This window comes from Pterocles gutturalis, unplaced genomic scaffold, assembly GCF_000699245.1.
Source record: "Pterocles gutturalis isolate BGI_N339 unplaced genomic scaffold, ASM69924v1 scaffold1136, whole genome shotgun sequence".
Classification (NCBI taxonomy): domain Eukaryota; kingdom Metazoa; phylum Chordata; class Aves; order Pterocliformes; family Pteroclidae; genus Pterocles; species Pterocles gutturalis.
In genome coordinates, this window is record NW_010097411.1 from 6,604 (window position 1) to 24,997 (window position 18,394).

The following is an 18,394-nucleotide window of genomic DNA, read 5'->3' on the forward strand; positions in this document are numbered from 1 at the left end:
GCTTGCCCAAGTGACAAGTGTCCTCACAGAGCGGCCAACAGGACTTCCAAAAGAGAGCTCCCAAAGAGCTAGACAAGGTCCCCAAATGCAGCAGTTCCTATGTCACTACTGAGAAGGGAAAAGCACCAGTTTGAGAAATACAGAAGATATCTTGATGAGGATTTGATCAGATATCCATGTGTCTGGGGCTAATAACTTTTTTTGATAATAATAATAAAATATTTAAAGGATATGCATGAACTATGTGTGACCTACCTTAGCTCCCTCTGCTGTGCCAGCAACAGGACAGTGTTCTTCTGCAACTACAGAAATGCTGAAAGAGAAACGAAAATGTTTTCATTCTTTTCAATCATCAGTCAATCACCTTTTGGCTTGCCCAACTGATCCTACAACTCATTCTGTAATTATGCTTGCTTGTTTGGCACCGGTTACCTATAATAATAATTTTCTGGGCAAAAAATAAAATTCTACCGCAGCAGCAAAACTACATTTGGGCAAAGCTCTTAATATTTATTTGCTTGAGGGAAAGAAAAGATATGAGGACTCTGCAACCTTTATCACTGCCAAATTGGAAGGTAATATTTAATGGATATTAATATTAATTATTTCAGTTAAAAATATACCATTATTTGTATAAAGTTAATTAAAAGCTGCCTTAACATGCCTACCTTTGTTCAAGAAGACCACCAGGGAGTTTTTCCAGCGAGGGAGTTTTTCCAGTGGGAAATTGGTCCATTTTCAAATGTTGTGCTGGGTGGAAGCCTTTGAGCACTGGTGTTGCTTGTTTTGCAGTTGTATCCTCAGGGTTACCAAGAACAGAAGGAACCCTCCGAAGAAAAGCTCTGCTGGATGACCTTGGAGTTGCCAGTTTTTCAGAAGTCTGCTGGGAAGATCTGCAAGGTGTCTTTGAAAGTGTGTCTGAAAAAATGTGTTTAACGTTTCATTACTACAGCAGCTTGTAGAAGATGAAATTAGCTGTTTGTTTGGATTCTAGCTAGGAATACTATTGTTTTCTGCTTGCTCAATTATCTTATACAGCTATTGTATGAATTCTTATGTACACTGCAAGGAGAAATTGAAAAAAGGTGACAAGAGTAGGTCAATAAGTTACAAAATTACGTTAACTCCAGGTAAGCAATTTAGTAACGACTATTGCTTCACAAAGAGCCTGAAATAATGAGATTTCCTGTTCTTATTAAAAACTCCTTCTGGTAAAAGTTGTCATTAATTTCCAACTTTCACATTAGATAATTACAATAGAATTAAAAAGACACAGACCCAGAATTGATTCTTTTAATGGATTCTCTGCTTGCCTAAACCCAGTGTTGCTCAAAGGTTTTCAGAAAGTCTCCTCTACTCACAGAGAAAAAAAATGCTAGTCTTGTGATGAGGAAAGAGATCTACACAAAAAAATAAATTAGGAAATTCAAAGTCAAGTTATGAATTGAAATGGGAGAGAAGCAGAATGGCTCCCAAACAGTTAAGGATTACTGAAAATACTGGCTTCACACAGATTGCAGTGAGATAGATACTGAAAATTAAAGTTATATTTCTAGCATCTGCTCAAAATACCCTATTAACCAGCTTTTATAGCAGACTGGGATTGTGTTACAAACTTGTTGAACATGAACACAGAGTACAGGTAGATTTTATTTGCAGCTTTGAAGAATTCACTGCAAGAGATTTAGTTAAAAAAAAATCCCAATTCCTGTCTTACAAATAGAGGACATCAGCCTGCACTGACTTTGATGAACAGGTTTGTCAGCTAAGTCTGGGAACACTCATATTAAAACACTATTGTTAAACATGTGCTGAAAAAAAACACCAAACCAGCTGCTTTCTCCTCTCTGTCTAAGCAGAGATTTCACGGTGTCATAATCACTCAAATCAATCCACTCATGTAGAACAGTTTGCTTTGGATCCTTGACGTAATTAACCACGAGTTAAATACTGTGTCCAGTACTGGAGTTGTATCCAGTATAAACAGCAGAATTCCTCTCCCCAGTGAGACTGGTTACACTCCAGGTCAGAAATCATGATGAAGCTTCACCCACCTGGAAAGGTTTTCACAGGGCTTTCAATTCTGAAAAATCCTGCTTCAAAAACCACTTTTTCTACTTGTGTACAGTCAGCAGCTCCGTCATGCTTCGCTTGGTCCCTCAGAGCTGCTTTTATAGCAGCAAGCCGGTTTTGGGCAGCAGTTCTTCCGGCCGCTCCCAGCTTTGGTTTAGACACTCCATTTGGAACAGTCTTTTTCTGAAATTGTAAGAAAGTCTAGGTCACATCCAGAAGCTTTAGATAGAAGCAATTGCACGTGAACATCTACGCAGCTGCTGCCACACAGGGATAGCAACAGGCAACACAAACGCTGGCGAAAAGGTTTCTGCTCATCTCCAGAATGTCTTGGACTGCCATCAAGGTTAGTTTGGGATGACAAGGATTTTTCATATGGAGTCTGCAGTTCAGAAATACTCAGTACAATGTTTTTTATAACAAGTCCAGTTAACATTTTTGAAAACAGTGGGATACAGGGGCTCCTAGTGGCAGGCAGATGAAGTACCTGCCAGACAGACACCAATCTTAATCGATGATATCTCTCCTGGCATTCAATTTTTCAAAGGAAGTTTTGTGTCTTGTACCATCTGTAGGTTTCTGACATTTATGGTCAGCTCACACAGACTACATTCCCTCTGTTCTCCTGTGCCTGCAGCTTCTTGTCAACCTCCATATAATTTTAAAGATTAGCTCAGCAGTCTCAAGGAGCTGGACATAATTTAGGCAATGTGACTATGAGCAGATATTCAGTCATTAGAAGCAATTGTACATTCCAAACCAAGGAGCAGATAAAATACCTTACAACAAAGCTGATTTTGCAATAATCAATAACTTATTTTGGATAGTCTCAGATCCATTTATGCTTAGAGAATTAGTAGTTTAATGCCACCCACGGTGCTGTATCAATGGGACATTATAATTTAGCACTCGTGGCTCAAAGCTGGCAGTCACTGCCCAATTCCTGTGTGGTTTCCTTTTCCGTTACGTCAGTACATCACCAGGGGCCTAGAGAAAGAGTTCTACATCTGAAGGGTACATTTCTATTCTAAATTTAAGAGACTTGCCTTACTAGCAAAGAGCCCAATGACTCCAAAAGACTCATTGTTAATTCTCAGTTCTAATCTTCCTAGCTAAGAGAGGGAAATAACATTACAAACAAGAATTAACACAAGTGCACTTGGGAGATTTCATAGAATCATTAAGGTTGGAAAAGACCTCAAGGATCATCAAGTCCAACCCAACACCACCTAACTCACTAAGCCATGTCCCGAAGCACCACATTTACACGTTTCTTGAACACCTCCAGGGATGGTGACTCCACCACTTCCCTGGGCAGCCTGTTCCAATGCCTGATCCCTCTTTTAGTGAAGAAATTTTTTCTAATATCTAGCCTAAACCTCCCCTGGCACAACTTGAGGCTGTTTCCTCTTGTCCTATCACTGGGGATATCCTTGAGACGCAAGGGAGAAGGGGGCACCTTGAGAGGAACTTCACGGAGTTTTTAAACATCAACATCTAAAGAAGCCCAATGAGTAGGGCTTTTAGAAGGAACTTCCATTTAAGCATATTATTCATTACTGCAACAGTAGCTCACTAGTTATTTTAGCTATCTCAGCACACTGTTGCATCTTGATGCCTTAGGAGACATGCTTTAGAGGTTGTTCATACCTTGACAATTGCTTTGCTTGGGACATCAAGTGGTTGCCACCCATTGTCTTGAAGCTTCTTCAGATTATCAAATTTTTTATTCACATCTTCAACCTATCGGAAAAGTCAGGAAAGTCCAGGTTTCATTTGCAAGAGTTCTCAGATTCACAATAGAACAGTGTTTCATCAAATCAGATAACAAATTTAAGCACAGTTACGCATTTAGGTACTTCAACTGATATTAAGTATTAAACATTCTCATACAATCGACATGAAGGTTATGCTAACATACACAAGCTTCTGATTAAATGACAAGACAGGTATCATTTCTGTAGTTTAAAGGTTAGTAGGGGAAGTACAGAATCATTCATTAAGATCTGACATCTAAAACGAAGGAGCTGGTTTACAACCTGTTCTCCTGCTGAACTTAAGCACTTCCACAATGGTCGCACTTAAGGAATGCAAAAGAACATGTTGCACAATCATTTTTGTGGCAAACACACACGAGTGAGTCTTCTATTATGCAGGAAGCATGCAGTGCAAACTTGTTTGCTCTCTTCAACTGCTGGCCTGAGCATCTTCATGATGCCATCTGTGCTTCTTTATGACATCCTGCGACTAGAGACAAACTAGCTCTGCAGCTTTACCTCCTCCCTGACTGCCACTCAGCACAACAGCCTTGGCCTCCTCAGGCTTTGTCATGGAGACACTTGCCTCCCTTCCCAGTAAGGCCATCCCAGGTTTGTGTGCAGCACACCAGTCCTGGGAGTGACAAGTCCTTTACATCCTGCCTGGAACTCAGAGTACACTAAAGATTAATGCAAAAGGGACACAGGTAGCAATCACTCCAGGTTTATCTAAGGGAAAAGGTGGGATGCTCAGGAGAAACTTGAGCTGCTCCCAGATAGCTGGTAAGCAGAGGTAAACCCTGTTTTTCCAGTCACTGGTTCCAGCAAAGTTCCCCTCCAAGATTTCTGACAAAGCAGATCAAACCCTTAGGCTTTCTGGAGAGAATTCAAGACCTGTGGCTAGGACCTTAAAAATAAATCCATCTTTGCATTTAATTTAACTTGTTACACTCAACTTTGTTGAATGCTGATTTACAAATACCGTCGAGAGCTATTTTGATCTTTTAGAATATTATACTTCATTCTGAAACCAATGGAAGCATCAACAAAGAAAGAGAGATGAAGGCTATTGTAGTTTCTGCATTATTCTTCTTCACAGAACTCCTACTTTTCAGGTGAGCTCCAGGAATTTTCCAGAAGCTCACAGCTTTTGGTCCAGGTAGACATCATGACTGTATCCACACTCCAAACCAGAATGTGACTTGGCTACACACCTTCATTCCAGAGGAAAAAAAAGATACACAGGCCACAAGACTACACAACAGATGAACAGGTCCACGAATTAAAAATTGTAGTATATCAACTGGTATGATTCACTGTCAGGATGTGTTAAACAAGGACCTGTGTTTTTTATATAGAGAGATATATATATACACAAAAATCTGAATATTCAAAAAACAAAAGAATAATTTCAATCCATTGCTTGTAAATAATCCCATCAACTTTAACCTAGTAGGTTAACACGTAAGTACATACCTGAAAATTAACCATGTCCCAAAATCCATCCAAGTCTGCACAAGTTGTTTCTTTTTCACCCCGTTTAAATTCACAATTATCCACCAGTCCTTCAAACTGTTTAAACCTTTCTGCTATGAGCAGTCTTGTCTGACCAACAGTGGTGCGAATAAGATCTTTAGCTGGTAGCAACAAGAAAACAATAAAGAAAGTACATCTTGGAATAATCCATCATTTCACAATTGATTTAAAGTATTTGAAGAGTCTGGAATTTGTTTACTGTTTGAAATATGTTCACCTCTTGCAGCCCTGCAATACAATTCAGATGGAGCATACCTATCCATTGAACTACTCTGAACTTGCTTCTTCCAAAAAAAGTTACTATCTCTGTAAGTCTTTTAAGATAAGGACAGTTATTCTGTGTTAAAACCTAACTTTAATTTAAAAGTCAGTTTGGTTAAAGTTCACACATTTAAATACATTTAAAACTGCCAACAGAAAAACTGTATCAATAGACACTTTGTTCACTTTAGTGTTAACCACTATCATGTCAAGCATTACACAAAAGTTTTAGTAGTAGGAGACAAAGCACTTCTTTCTGTCTTGAGGCAGACACAACTCTAAACATCTAATACAGCTTTTACTAAGTGCTATAGACAGTGCTATTTTGCAAATATATTAATGTACTTCCCCCTGTCCCCTTCAGTTACCATAATACCCCTCCTAGTGCCTAATACAGTACAGTCTTACCATCCTCTGGAATGTCCAACTCAAGTTTTCCATCCCACTGGAGGCACTGAGACATGAGCTTCTCTGTCTCAGACCGAAGAATATTTCTAAAAATAAAGGGAGAGTGAAAAAAAGTTTTTGGAGAATATTTCCCTGCTGTCACTGCTTGTGACTGTTAATGATTACTGTCCTTTTGCTTTCAGACAAGCTACACTGTCTGGAGCAGAAGCCATTAGCTTGTTTTAGTTTGCTGACTAGCTGAGATTCAATTTATTTTCTGCTGCTTTCAAGCTTGTGTTCCTTAGGACAAGGTATTAGTCTCCAGAACTTTATATTCTTTGCACAAACAATACAAAAGGGAAGATAAGAACGTGTGCCTACTCAGGTCACTGCTGACAGACACCAACCAGCATAAGCTAATCTTGGCAAGATGTCTCCTTACCCATGTGAAGGACCTCAGTAGGGACAACGGGGAATTGAAACAAACGGACACCAACCTGAAGTAGGGCACATCATGCTCTTGCTCTCTTATATCATCTGACTTCATTTCAAGAGCTGTCACATCTGTAGAGACAGTTGTTTCATTTGACCTCTGAATGGAAGTTTTCTCATCTGATTCACTTGCTGAAAAGTACAAAAGGCATTTGTTCAGAATCTGGTGAAAACTAAAAACATTAGAACAATAAACCAAATGTGAATTTCCTACCTTTTGCTCCTTTCAAACTTGGAGTGGTTTGCTGTTCTTGAATGCCTCTACCAGCTCGTGAAATTTGACTTTTCAAATCAGGCTCTTGTGCCTTAGTTTCACTGGATTTCTCAATGATATTACTGGAAACAAACAAAAAGCACATCTAGATTAAGACACACTGAGAAACTGACATCAACCATGACCAAATACACAGAAATGCACAATTTAGAAGTAACCCTACACACAACACAAGAGAACTCAAGCAAATCCTAATAGAATGAATAAATCTTTGCAGAGATGTATATGGCACGGTCCCCAGTATATGGAGCTGCTCTACTTCTAACCCACAGACAGAATTATGGATTATATTGCTTGCTTTGCTCTTGTATCAAGTCCACATTTAAGCAATGATAGCAACCATGATGAGCAACTGTTTCAACATCACAACAGTTTGTTACACAGGGAATATCTCTACAGAAGGATGTTTGCTGTAGCACCACAGAGAGTTTCATTTGCACTTTAGCCCATTAGAAGAAAGAATCTTACACTGGAGATTTGGAAAAATCCCAGAAGGCATTAGGTGTCAAAAATGCATTTGCCCTAGATGGAGTCATGGGTGTAACTTTGTAGGTCGCTAATCCATTTAATGGCTGAAACACAAAGTTTTGAGGTGCAAAAGAGCGTGTTCTGGGTCTCCCTGGAGGAGAAGTGTTTTCTGCTGAGGTTTGAAATTCTGTCAACACTGAGTGTTTAGAATCAGCTGCAGAATCTTTCATTGCTGGATCCGCTTGAGCTTTTTTACCCACTTCATGTTTAGAAGGAATCACCTAGGAAAGCACAAAGTGAACGCTACGTTATCAAATCAATTAAGTGTTTACTGCAGGCATGGGCTGAATTATAACACGACACACTGAAAGCCATCAGGAAGGGAACAGTTTCAGGCAAGTTGCTTTCCACAACAGCATACGTGCACGGAAATCATGATTTCTCAATAGACCCAACTGGTTTTGACACCTGCAAATCATTCTAGCAACAGGGGTAGCACTTCACTACAACAACACGCTGAAGGGGCTCAAGTAGCAGAACACCTCACCTACTAAAACAATAATTAAAATTAGCAAATGCTTCCTCCCACTGCTAGAAAAAAATGCTTTAAGGCGATAAGCTCCTCAAGAGCAGAATTACTGGCTCCAAACCCAACGAGGCCTGTTGAATAATCATATTTTATACACATACTCGAATCCAAAAACTGAAGAACAATCTAAAATGAGCTGATAGCTGAGGAATGCAGCCCAAGACAAAGGGAATACAAGTGCAGTTAGAACCACAGAATGCCGTTCAAAAAGGAGAAAAAGTTAATAAATACACTGACTCCACATTCTTAGGAGATGAGTGACTAGATATGCGTTCTGTATGACTTTCTGAGATGCCTACACTGAGATACTGTTAGCTCAAAACAGCCCAAAGAGCTTGGAATGTTTTTCCAGAAAATATGCATCTTCAGTCCATTGAAGGTCTTGTTGTATTTTAGATACCCCTGCTTGGAATGTAAGCCTTGAATTCAACTTTTAGCACACTTCTTGGAATGAGATGACTGAGGTTACAGCACAAGTTTACCAACTGGCAGCACAAAGGAACTCCTGCCTGTGAAGAGGTCCTTATCTGAGTGAAGATATTAGTGCCTCTTACCTCCTGTCAGCGTTTGTGCACAATCACACCAGTTTCACAACAATATTAGAGCACAGCTGCAGCTATGGAAACAGGAGTGGAGATGGGAGGGAATGCTGGATTGCAGAGAAGGAGAAAAATCATTGATGGTTCTTGCACAGGATTGTCAGCACACGAATGCATGTGCAAATTGTTTGGGAACTTGGGTTGGAGGGCTACGAATTCACCTACTGCTGTCTCTATGCAGAAGGAGAAAAGTTTTGTTATAGTAGTGACACTGAGAACCACAATGACTGCCTTTAATGACGATAAATCATCTCTCTCTTGCAGAGGATAACACTTTCAGCCTTATTTTTTGGTGGTTCAAAACCTAAGAATGGATTTATTTCTTAGCTTCTGGAGTCTCATAGCGTTACCTGAGTGGAAAAGGATACATTCGTAGTATGTTTCAAAAAGGAATGAACTATGCAAAATTTACAAACACTGGAAAAAAACAACAAACTAAGCAAGTCTTTTTTTTTTTTACTAGCTAAAACATCAGACATGAGATTGTCATGTAAGAACTTCTTGTCTAATTTAAATCATTGTTCAGAAACTGATTAGTAATCAAGTCATCCATATAAGCAAACTAAAATTGATCTTAATTTTAAAAATATGGCAATATAAATACATACAACTTCTTCCCAAAATCTAGCTTATTAGTGAACTTATATGCTTGAACACAACTATATTGGAGCTACAATTATACTACAATTTGTTATTAGCTCTTAAATCAGTTTTATTGCTTTTCAATTTCAAATATTAAACGACCTACCTCCGTGATGTCAGGTTTGACTGCTTGCTTCTGCTTTCCTACATTTGCTGTCTTTCTTTGTGACTGGTTACCTAGAACGAGAGAAACTCCCAAGAGTAAAAAAAGCATCTGATTATTCACCACAAGATTGCCATAAAAGTCCAGTGGTTAAAGACAGGGAGACTGTTTTGTCTTTTGAGTGGGAGGTCGCTAGAGGGCAGACACCTAATTGCAAAAGTTCATTCAAAAGAAAACCTGACCTAGGATTTATCAGCCTATAAAAGATTTATCACCAAAAACAGATTCAATTAAGGCATTAGTCTTTGGATGATGTCATATACTAAAAATAAAAGGCTGAAAGGCTTGAAGGGATAGTGTCAAGTCAATTTGAGTTCAGATTTTTAATTTCTATATGGCATAGGACTTCTGTTGGTGAATTCAAACTGATACTATCAAAGCTCCACATTCAGCCTAGGGGTTAACTTCTGTCATAAACAACACAAGGGAGACATTCTGGAGAATTTCCTGAGAATAAAAATACATACTGAAAATCTTAGCTTCAGTAACCATTAAGCTCCTCTGTTCTAGTAAACAGACATGGACAAAGAGAAACTCCTGACCTGAAGAACACAGTCTCTCATCTCTTCCAGAGGTTTCTGTTCCTGACTTAATAATCATATGTCCTTAGACAGCAATACACCAAACTAGCAAATCTTTACCAGTTCTGGTTTTTGTTATTTCAGTTCACAATTACCATATTGATGCTCCACACTGATGGATTTTATGGGAAATGGGTGGTTTCAACATCTTGATTTAAATGAGTTCCAGAGGAGAGTCTCAGTGATACAGTATTTAGTCCTTTTCTTACGTGACAATTTGGCATGACTTACAGTCTGGCTGTTCAAAGGAGATAGCTACACCGCAGAATATGTTGTTTCCAGTGCCTGCTTGATGGTATCTCTCTACAGCACACTATTCTAAACACTTACATGTCAGGCTTGAGCTACACAAGCAGGACTATATCCCCTGCTCCACTTACCAGTAGTAGCAGCAGTAGCTGTTGTTTTCAGCATCTGCCTCGCTGCAGAGGCAGCTGCTCTGGTGATGCGCACATTTGAGGTTGTCTGGATTACAGCCTGCAACGCTGTAAGAAATGTTAATTCCACAGATTTCAAAGCTTAATAAGAAGCTGCATTCAAGTAATATAATTGAAAGTTGATGTTTTGCAGAAATCAGAAAAGTGCACTTAGCAATTATTAGTTGCATTCGTTTGCCAGAATCAACAGGTTTTTTTTGTCAGTTCAGTGCAAGCAGTGCTAAAAACGGACAGCACAGCTCAGCCTTGGCATCAAGGCAATGCTCTGAAGGATCCCCATTGAAGATGGTTTTGTTGTACAGTAGCACCTCCAGGACGTGCCTTGGTCATTATATGAAAGTATTCCGAGCTCTGAATTTAATGTAATCTAATCAAGTATTCTTAAAATGAAGATGAATTCTCCCTGGCATATTTTATAAAATATGACTTGAGTCCATGCATTAACCATCTTAATATTTTCATCTTTGTATTTTGGTACTGTTTTTAATTTCCTTAAAAAAATAATAGCATTCTCCTGCACAGAAAAATTTAACAGGGGCTTTTTATTTCATACCCTCCCTTTCTGTATCTGCCTGAAATCTAGTATCCCCACTTAGTTACTGTTAATGCCATTTGTGTTTTTAATGTCATTCAAGCTTCCACAGAACTGCAGCTTGACAAGTTGGGAAAAAAATTCCTAGATAAGCCACTATAATGTTTGATTTATCCAAACATTCACTTCCCTGACATTTTTATACTAGTGTTTAAACACATACAATGTATATTCTTGATTCAGCAAAAGTATTATCAAGCCTAGTGGATGATAATGAAAAAAAAAGTTTTAATTTTTATATTAAATATTGATAATAGATCTTTTCAGTCTTCATTGAAGGCATGACTGAAATTCATTTAGATAAAGGTCTGCTGCTTGCTGATTTAATTAAGTTAACGATGCGAGAGTCATTTCGCTCTCAATTACTGCATATCTTGCATTAACATCAGTATTCCACATGACTTAGCCTTATCTACTTAAGCATGGACATCACTATGCTACCAGGAAGAATTTCTAATCAAAAGTATTCTACTCCTTTAAACAAAGGTGGCATGGGTTGGGGTTTTTGTTTTGTTTTCTTAAGAAATGTAGGTAACTGTCACATAGAAAGTCCCATAATTAGAGACCTACAGAAGAGGCTCTTGCAAAACATGAAAATATAAGATTGTACTTGTCATTTGTTAAAGACGACAATCACACATTTACTCAGTTGCATTAGTGTGCATCAGAAATTTAGGGTCCTATCTCCAACATGATATATATATATATATATATGTATATATATGCACTAATGTGCTTTACCAGGCAGCTATCCTTTTCCAAACCTTTTTTAATGCCGAGTTTCAGAGAACACAGACAGACAATAGCATTTCTGGTGATAGACAGAAGACAGGCTTCACTGAAAATATTTACAGCTGATGCAATCAGCTATTTTCCAGGTTACCCACAATACCAAGGAAAATTAATATTTTACTTATAACAGCTATTCTTCATCTTTCCAGGTGAAGTAATTTGCTCTTCTGTAACAGCAGCAGCTATTATATGATACTCTTCTTAGAGACAAACAGAAAGCTCCACACAGCTCCAAATGCTGAAGCAATAGTCATGCAATTCTGCCTACTGACCTTTTTCTTTTCCCTCTCCTAGGGTGAATAATCAGTAACCAGGACAGCATTAAGTATCCTGCGTGCCATTTTCCCAGACTATAGAGGCAACAAATGCATGCGATACCTACAGTCACACATCTGACAGTCTGCCAGCTGCTGCTCTTGTCATAGTTGGTAGGAATGGTCGTCATAAAACCTCCTCATTTCCTACCCAAAAATGTAGTAAGGATGTCTCGCAAAGGTATTCGTTACCCTCCCTCCCATAATGTCACAACTACTGAGTAAGAAAAAAACAACAGCAGTGTCCCTTCAGATTCCGAAGTAGGGATCATTCTACTTTCATACCTTTCTCTTTTTCGGCCGCTTTGTCTGCACTCATCTGTTTACGTCCTGCTTGTGTAGGGCGCACATTATGCCCGTTGGCACAGACCTAGAAGAGAGGATTGTTTTCCGTGAAGCATCAGATTTCCAGAAATAAAGTAGCATAATTTCTTTCATCTTTCTATTCCAGGTTCCAGTAAAACAAACAGTGAATTAATTTGTTACAAAGGGCTTTAAAAAGTAAAGAGAAATTAAGGGTAACCAAAATAGCTCGTTTTAGACATGAGTTGACGTAAGTCATCCAAAATCAATAATTTGTTAGAAAAAGAACTAAGGAAAATGTTTAAGAAATGGTTTCAATTTACTGTGAAACTAGATGCCAATTACTACCACATCTTAGTATGTATTAGGTGTTCTAAAAAACAGTTTTCAAAAAAAAAAATCAATATTAACTCAGTCATCCCTTTGTAAAGTTATGACTAGAAATCCTTCAAATGCATTGAAGTTTTGTCAGACAAGATTGAGAGATTCAAATTATAGTTTCTTTTGACAGATTACTGCTGGTGAAATTCCTCAACCCCCCCTATTTTTTTAATATAATAGCAGATGGGACTGCCAAGATTCACAGTAAAAATACGCCAACGTTGAATTTGACTTTGAATGCTGTTCTGAGCAGTAAAGATTTATCACGGGTGATACCTACAATAATTGCATCTCAACAAAATACATCTCCATTTATAAGGCTTTGAGGAAAAATTTTATAGAAATTTGCACAAATGCCACATACTGACTTTGACTTTCAGTATTATAAATGAGTACAACCAATGGCTCAGTACAGGATGGAAAAGGCAAGGCAAAAAAGCTATTCTCCGTAGCTCAGTTCAGCACAACGCGGTCTACCAGCTTGCTGAAAGCCTTTCTGACCTAATTTGTCCTTCTCACCAGGAAAACCTCCTTAGAGACAGCACTCAACATGTAAGCATACAACTCTGAGCTATGGTCTGAAGGAAAATTGCAACCTTTCTATAAATTTATTTGCTGAAGTTTATTCCAGCCCTAACCATTCTATGATTCTATATAAAAAACCAAACCGTAGAGGGCTTAGATGCAGTTGGTATCACAGTTTTTTCTTCTTGGTTCTTGGCCTTTGATCGAGTAATCCTCCCGGAGATAGCAGGTGCTGCCTGGAAACATCCCCAAGGAAACAAGAGTTAACATACTTCTTTTCCCTGCATCACTGTCAGAGTGGGCAAGTGTGAAAAGCAACATGCCCGTGCACTAGAGTGCCAAAATGGGTCAAGTGTGTAACTTGAAAAACTTTCAGAGTCAGGTAGACTAAATAGGAGCAATTACCAGTTCTAAAATAATTTAGGTGTGGTGTTTCATTTGTGGATGAACCATAACAGTTTTTGAACTGAGAACATAGCGATAAATACAAAAATCAACATACCATTTGTACTATTCCCTGTTTTGTTTTAAAAAACTGAGACAAAAATGCTCCCTGAATGTTCCTTCTTATAAAAAAAAGTATTTACCAAACACACTGGATATTTTGCATAACATGCACATAACTTTGTATAAAAATAGAAACATTAACATATCACCTATACTTAATTTAGATATTTAATATTACTATTATTACCTTCTCTTTTGGCTTCACTGTCACAGGATCTTCAGTTACATGTGAAAGAAATCCAGGTGCAGTTGGTCTGTATAACCCAACTTTAAACACACCCTTTTTTGCTTTCTCTCTTTGCTCTCTCAGTTTTCGAAGTTCTTTTTCTTCTTTATAGCGCTGTAGCATTTCCTTGCGTTCATTAATCCTTTTGGTAGCTGCATTTGTAGATTGTTCTGAAGCAAAGATGGAAGATGGACATGTAACAAAATCCTGAAGATACTTTTCAGCCAACAATAACCAGGTCAGAAAACAACTCTTCCAAGACAGAAGAGGAACATACAAAATCAAAGAGCAGAAAACTGTCTGAAATCCATGCCTGCAAGTCTTACAGTGCAAATATATGTCATCTATTAGCTTGCTAAAAGCTTAAGTTACTTTAATTCTTTTAATCCTTCCTACTAATAGAGTATTCAATGGTAAATTACAACGTACCAAATCTGCACCTGAGGGATACCGTAAATTAATTTCCACTCTATGGTGTACAGGTTGCTCCTGCAAGGTTACTAGTATTTAAGTTCACACTTATCTACTTATTTACTCTATTTGTACCAGTTTCACTATCCAGACACCTGTAATACGACTGAAAGATGAAGTTTAGGTTGGCTTTAGATACCAAAGTCTGCCTCAGGCTAAGAATAAATGAGGCAGATGTTATATGAATGAATAAAACCTTAAGATTATGCTAAACTTCAACTACATGTCTGTCTGAAAAATTAATAGCTACTTAAGAGTTAAAATTTATTGAAGATAATCAAGATAAAAATTTCTTAAATTTCATATTTGACATGATTACAAGGGATCGCACTCCTTCCTCCAATATCTTCTGCTATCAAAACACTGAAGGTGAAAATATTTCTAAAGAAATCTGTTAACATTTTTGAAGATTAATTTCTTAGACCATAAAGTATCCAGGAGAGCCAGGGCGGCAGAAGTCAGTATATATTCAAGTCCTGTTTTCTGGGAGGAAAGACAAGTAATTAAAGCCTAGCAATTTTAAAAATAAAATTATATTAGGCATTTACCCACTTATAACTATATATACCCAATTGTAATACACAATCACTCCTTTCTAAGCATACTTTGACCCCATGACAGACACCAGTTATTCGTTAGATGAGATTTTAGAACAGAATTTTTCACTTCTTGAACAACAAAGCAATCATTAAGAGACTTCCCATTGAATATTAATAGTAAAATGCATTCTTCCTTCAGCTGCTGCAGACAGATCAGAGCAAAGCCTCATTCATACCACTGGAGCAGCGAGGAGGATAAAGCTGCATTAAGACTTTATTTTCCTGATTTCTTAACAGTTAGAAGAACCAGTAGTCCTGGGTTTTTAAACCTTTTATTCAAATTTAAATGTTGAATACAATTAAGTTCTTGTGCTGTTACTACATCTACTTAAAAGACATTTTTAACAATTTATAAAAGCTTTATAACAAGTCTTCACTTACTCTGCTTTACACTGCTGTTCTCTTGAGAGCACATTTCACTTGTCTCATTTAGTTGAGAAATTCCCCTCTCTTTTGACAGCTGAACATTGACATCTGCCAGTCCAAACTGTCTGCCCTTTTCAAACATCTTGTGTCTGTTCTCCTTTTGAAGCATTGATTTTCTGCGTGCAACTTTTGTTCTGAGAGTTTCCGTACTCAAATCCTTTTTGTATCGACTGGCAAACTGGGAGGTCGCAGCCATCTTGATAAACCTGGACAAAAAAAAAAAAAATCACACATTAGGAAAAAAAGCTGTCCTATTTTGTTTTGTCCTTTTCACGAGAGTCTGCATGTTACAAAGAAAGCCCTAGGTTCTTCATTTCTGTACGTGAACTGGAGAAAACGCAAATGACAATTTCAGCAACAACCCTTCATGATTTCTCTTAATTTTATGTATTCAAGGGGCCAGTTTGTTTGTGAAGCGGTCAGCGAGTCTGACACAGAATTAGTAGGGGATGCTGTGTCACTGCCAGGGATTGTCCTGCTGATCTGTTCTCAACACAGATGTTTTTCATGTTAAGGAGACAAGCAAGAAAATGACAAGGTTGTAGGACAATACTTGGAAGCAACATTGCCACTGAGCGTGTAGATTATACCCTATCTGATGGCAAGGCATTTTTGTCATGGATCAGAGTACTTGGCACCATTTCCCAACCGAGTTTCCAGGATGCAACCGCAATACAATAGCATTTATTTCAAGCAGGATTTCTCCCTACTTTTTTAACCCAAGGAAGACTTGATGCAAACATCAGTTGGTCTGTACGTGCTAACAGCCATGTAAAAAAACCCCATCCCCTAATCCCCGCTGAAGCCCATCTTGTTGAGGGTTTTCATGCTTTCTTCCTGGGGAGAGGTCAGGATCCATTCTTGCAATCGGTCTTTTAGAAATCTCCTCTTCCTTTACTCATAGGAAACAGCTTTCCAGTAAGGACAGCGATACCGCTAAGCTAAATAGCCAACCCAGTTACCAGTAAAGTGGTCATTTACTGAGGTTCATAATTTCAAGACAGAAAGCTTTGATCAAACTAAACAAATCACCAGTGAACTGGACTGAAAAGATCAGCCTTGACTACGGGTGTACAGGATTTCTTAAAGTCAATTCCTCCTCCTACATTTGCTACCAAAAGCCAAAAACAACACCAGCAGCCTAACTGAAAAACCCAAATGTCAGAAGAAGTGTACCAAAATAAACAAAGAATACAAAAATAAATAACAATGTACTCTGAAACTGTATATACTTACGGAAAAAGCAAGCAAGGAGAGGATCTGAGCTACTGTAAGAAGGAATACAGACAAAGTCTGTTCAGATGCCATCACTGCTGGCAGTGGCAGCTCCTTGTGCCCCAGTTCATGGCAGTACTCACGTAGTAAGTAACTTGAACAGCACCAACAGTACCTGCACAACCATGGGGAAGTATTTGGAATAGATACTGGAGATAACGTATGAGTCAGAAATCTAAATGGGCCTATATCACTTCCTTTTTTCCCATACTTTCAGTGCTGCAGGAGAGCAAAGTGGTCAGTGGAAGTGTAAATGAGCAAATGGGAACAAAAAGCAAAACTCAACTTAAAGCATTCAAATCAGAGACGAGATCTCTTCCACATAGTCCTGAAAGAGCTGATGCATGCCAGTGCCATCTGATTTGTGAACATCTCACCTTTCATCCTGCATCTTATGTTCCAACTTTCAGAAATTGATTAAAGATATCAGTTAGTTAATAATGATTACAAATGATTGACTAACTCTATTGTCATCCATAGGTTATATTTGCCTTGGTTTACATGTAAGCGATTAAGGAAGGTTAATTCATGAGCATCTCCAACAATCATCTTTGAACTGATGTTGTTAGTAATTTCCCATGGCATTACAGAAAGCCATGAAGAAAACAGTCAGTGGGAATATATCTCTACTATCTACATCCTAGAAGAAGCAAGCTTTTTGAGCCCAGTGGATGAAAATCATTCCTAAAAGCAGCAGCAAGAATAAAGTTTCTACACCTGTACTTTGTGGACTTGCAGAACAAGTTCTCTAAATTTACCTTTCGGAGCACATGAACAACTAATTCAGTGCCTTGATGGAAAGCAACATACTGTCTATCCACAGAATATACGTTGTTATCATTCAGGTAAGCTTACAGAAAGCTACACTTGCCTTAGACTTTGATAAATATTTTAACACATTTAAAGGATTTTTATACTCTTCCTTATACTTGAAACCATATTTTCCTAGTTTTTGTAGTGTAAGCCCACTTCTCCCCTGAGTAAGCCTCCAAAGCAAGTGATCTACCTTTCAGAAGGTAATCCTTCAGAAGAACTCACCTGAAACTTGAAGGCAAATACAACATAAGCAGAGATACAGAGAGAGATTCCCACAAAGGTCCCAGGTCAGCAAAAGCAATACAAGAGATTATCCATGATCTCTTTGGGCTCCTTAAAAATGTATGGCATGCTCAAGGTCCTAAACATCTCTTTAGGCTAAAAATCCCTCTCTCCTTTTCTTCCCAGGCTATGGTATCTGAGTAGTACCCTGCACAAAGAGGAGTCCAGCAGATAACTGGAATTTTAATGGGCACAAATAAAAGGAAAGACTGATAGGAGAAAAGGGACAAAGGGTTTAAATAAAAGGAAAGACTAGGGACTGGCTAGCATATAGTACAAAAATTAAAGTTGAAAATGGATGGGACTGAATTTTATGAAAAAGGGGAGGGAAGAGAACCACTTTGGACCAGCAGCACCCCAAGAACCAAACGAGTTACACGGTTATGAAGAACATCGAGGGGCGCAGTTCACATCTTCAGCCTGAACAGTGACAAAGCAGAGCAGGACGAGCAAACACCTCTCTTTTCAAATCAAGAACCCGGCAAGTTCAGGGCCTAGACTCAATGGTTTCGAGAGGGGGCCCCGGGGATCACGACAAAGCGAACGGCACCTCCCAGCCCCCCTCCCCATGGCGGCTCTGAGGGGCCAGAGCCCCCTCAGCCCCTCCATTCCTCAGTGGAGGAACC

The 18,394-nt window shown here is 38.5% G+C and overlaps 1 protein-coding gene across 1 annotated transcript in view; it reads right to left on the reverse strand.

Moving 5' to 3' along the window:
• The window catches only part of DLGAP5 (discs, large (Drosophila) homolog-associated protein 5), a 17,866-nt gene extending 2,264 nt beyond the window's left edge, over window positions 1-15,602 (reverse strand). The window contains exons 1-15 of the mRNA XM_010078260.1: window positions 15,351-15,602; window positions 13,861-14,069; window positions 13,310-13,402; window positions 12,243-12,327; window positions 10,203-10,307; window positions 9,185-9,255; window positions 7,249-7,529; window positions 6,721-6,842; window positions 6,512-6,638; window positions 6,036-6,121; window positions 5,307-5,467; window positions 3,724-3,816; window positions 2,055-2,256; window positions 669-918; window positions 256-313 (exon numbers count right to left, since the gene is read on the reverse strand). Coding sequence (XP_010076562.1) covers window positions 256-313; window positions 669-918; window positions 2,055-2,256; window positions 3,724-3,816; window positions 5,307-5,467; window positions 6,036-6,121; window positions 6,512-6,638; window positions 6,721-6,842; window positions 7,249-7,529; window positions 9,185-9,255; window positions 10,203-10,307; window positions 12,243-12,327; window positions 13,310-13,402; window positions 13,861-14,069; window positions 15,351-15,591 — 2,184 coding nt within the window. The 5' untranslated portion in view covers window positions 15,592-15,602. The remainder of the gene's footprint in view (window positions 1-255; window positions 314-668; window positions 919-2,054; window positions 2,257-3,723; window positions 3,817-5,306; window positions 5,468-6,035; window positions 6,122-6,511; window positions 6,639-6,720; window positions 6,843-7,248; window positions 7,530-9,184; window positions 9,256-10,202; window positions 10,308-12,242; window positions 12,328-13,309; window positions 13,403-13,860; window positions 14,070-15,350) is intronic.
• Between the last annotated feature and the right edge of the window lie 2,792 nt (window positions 15,603-18,394).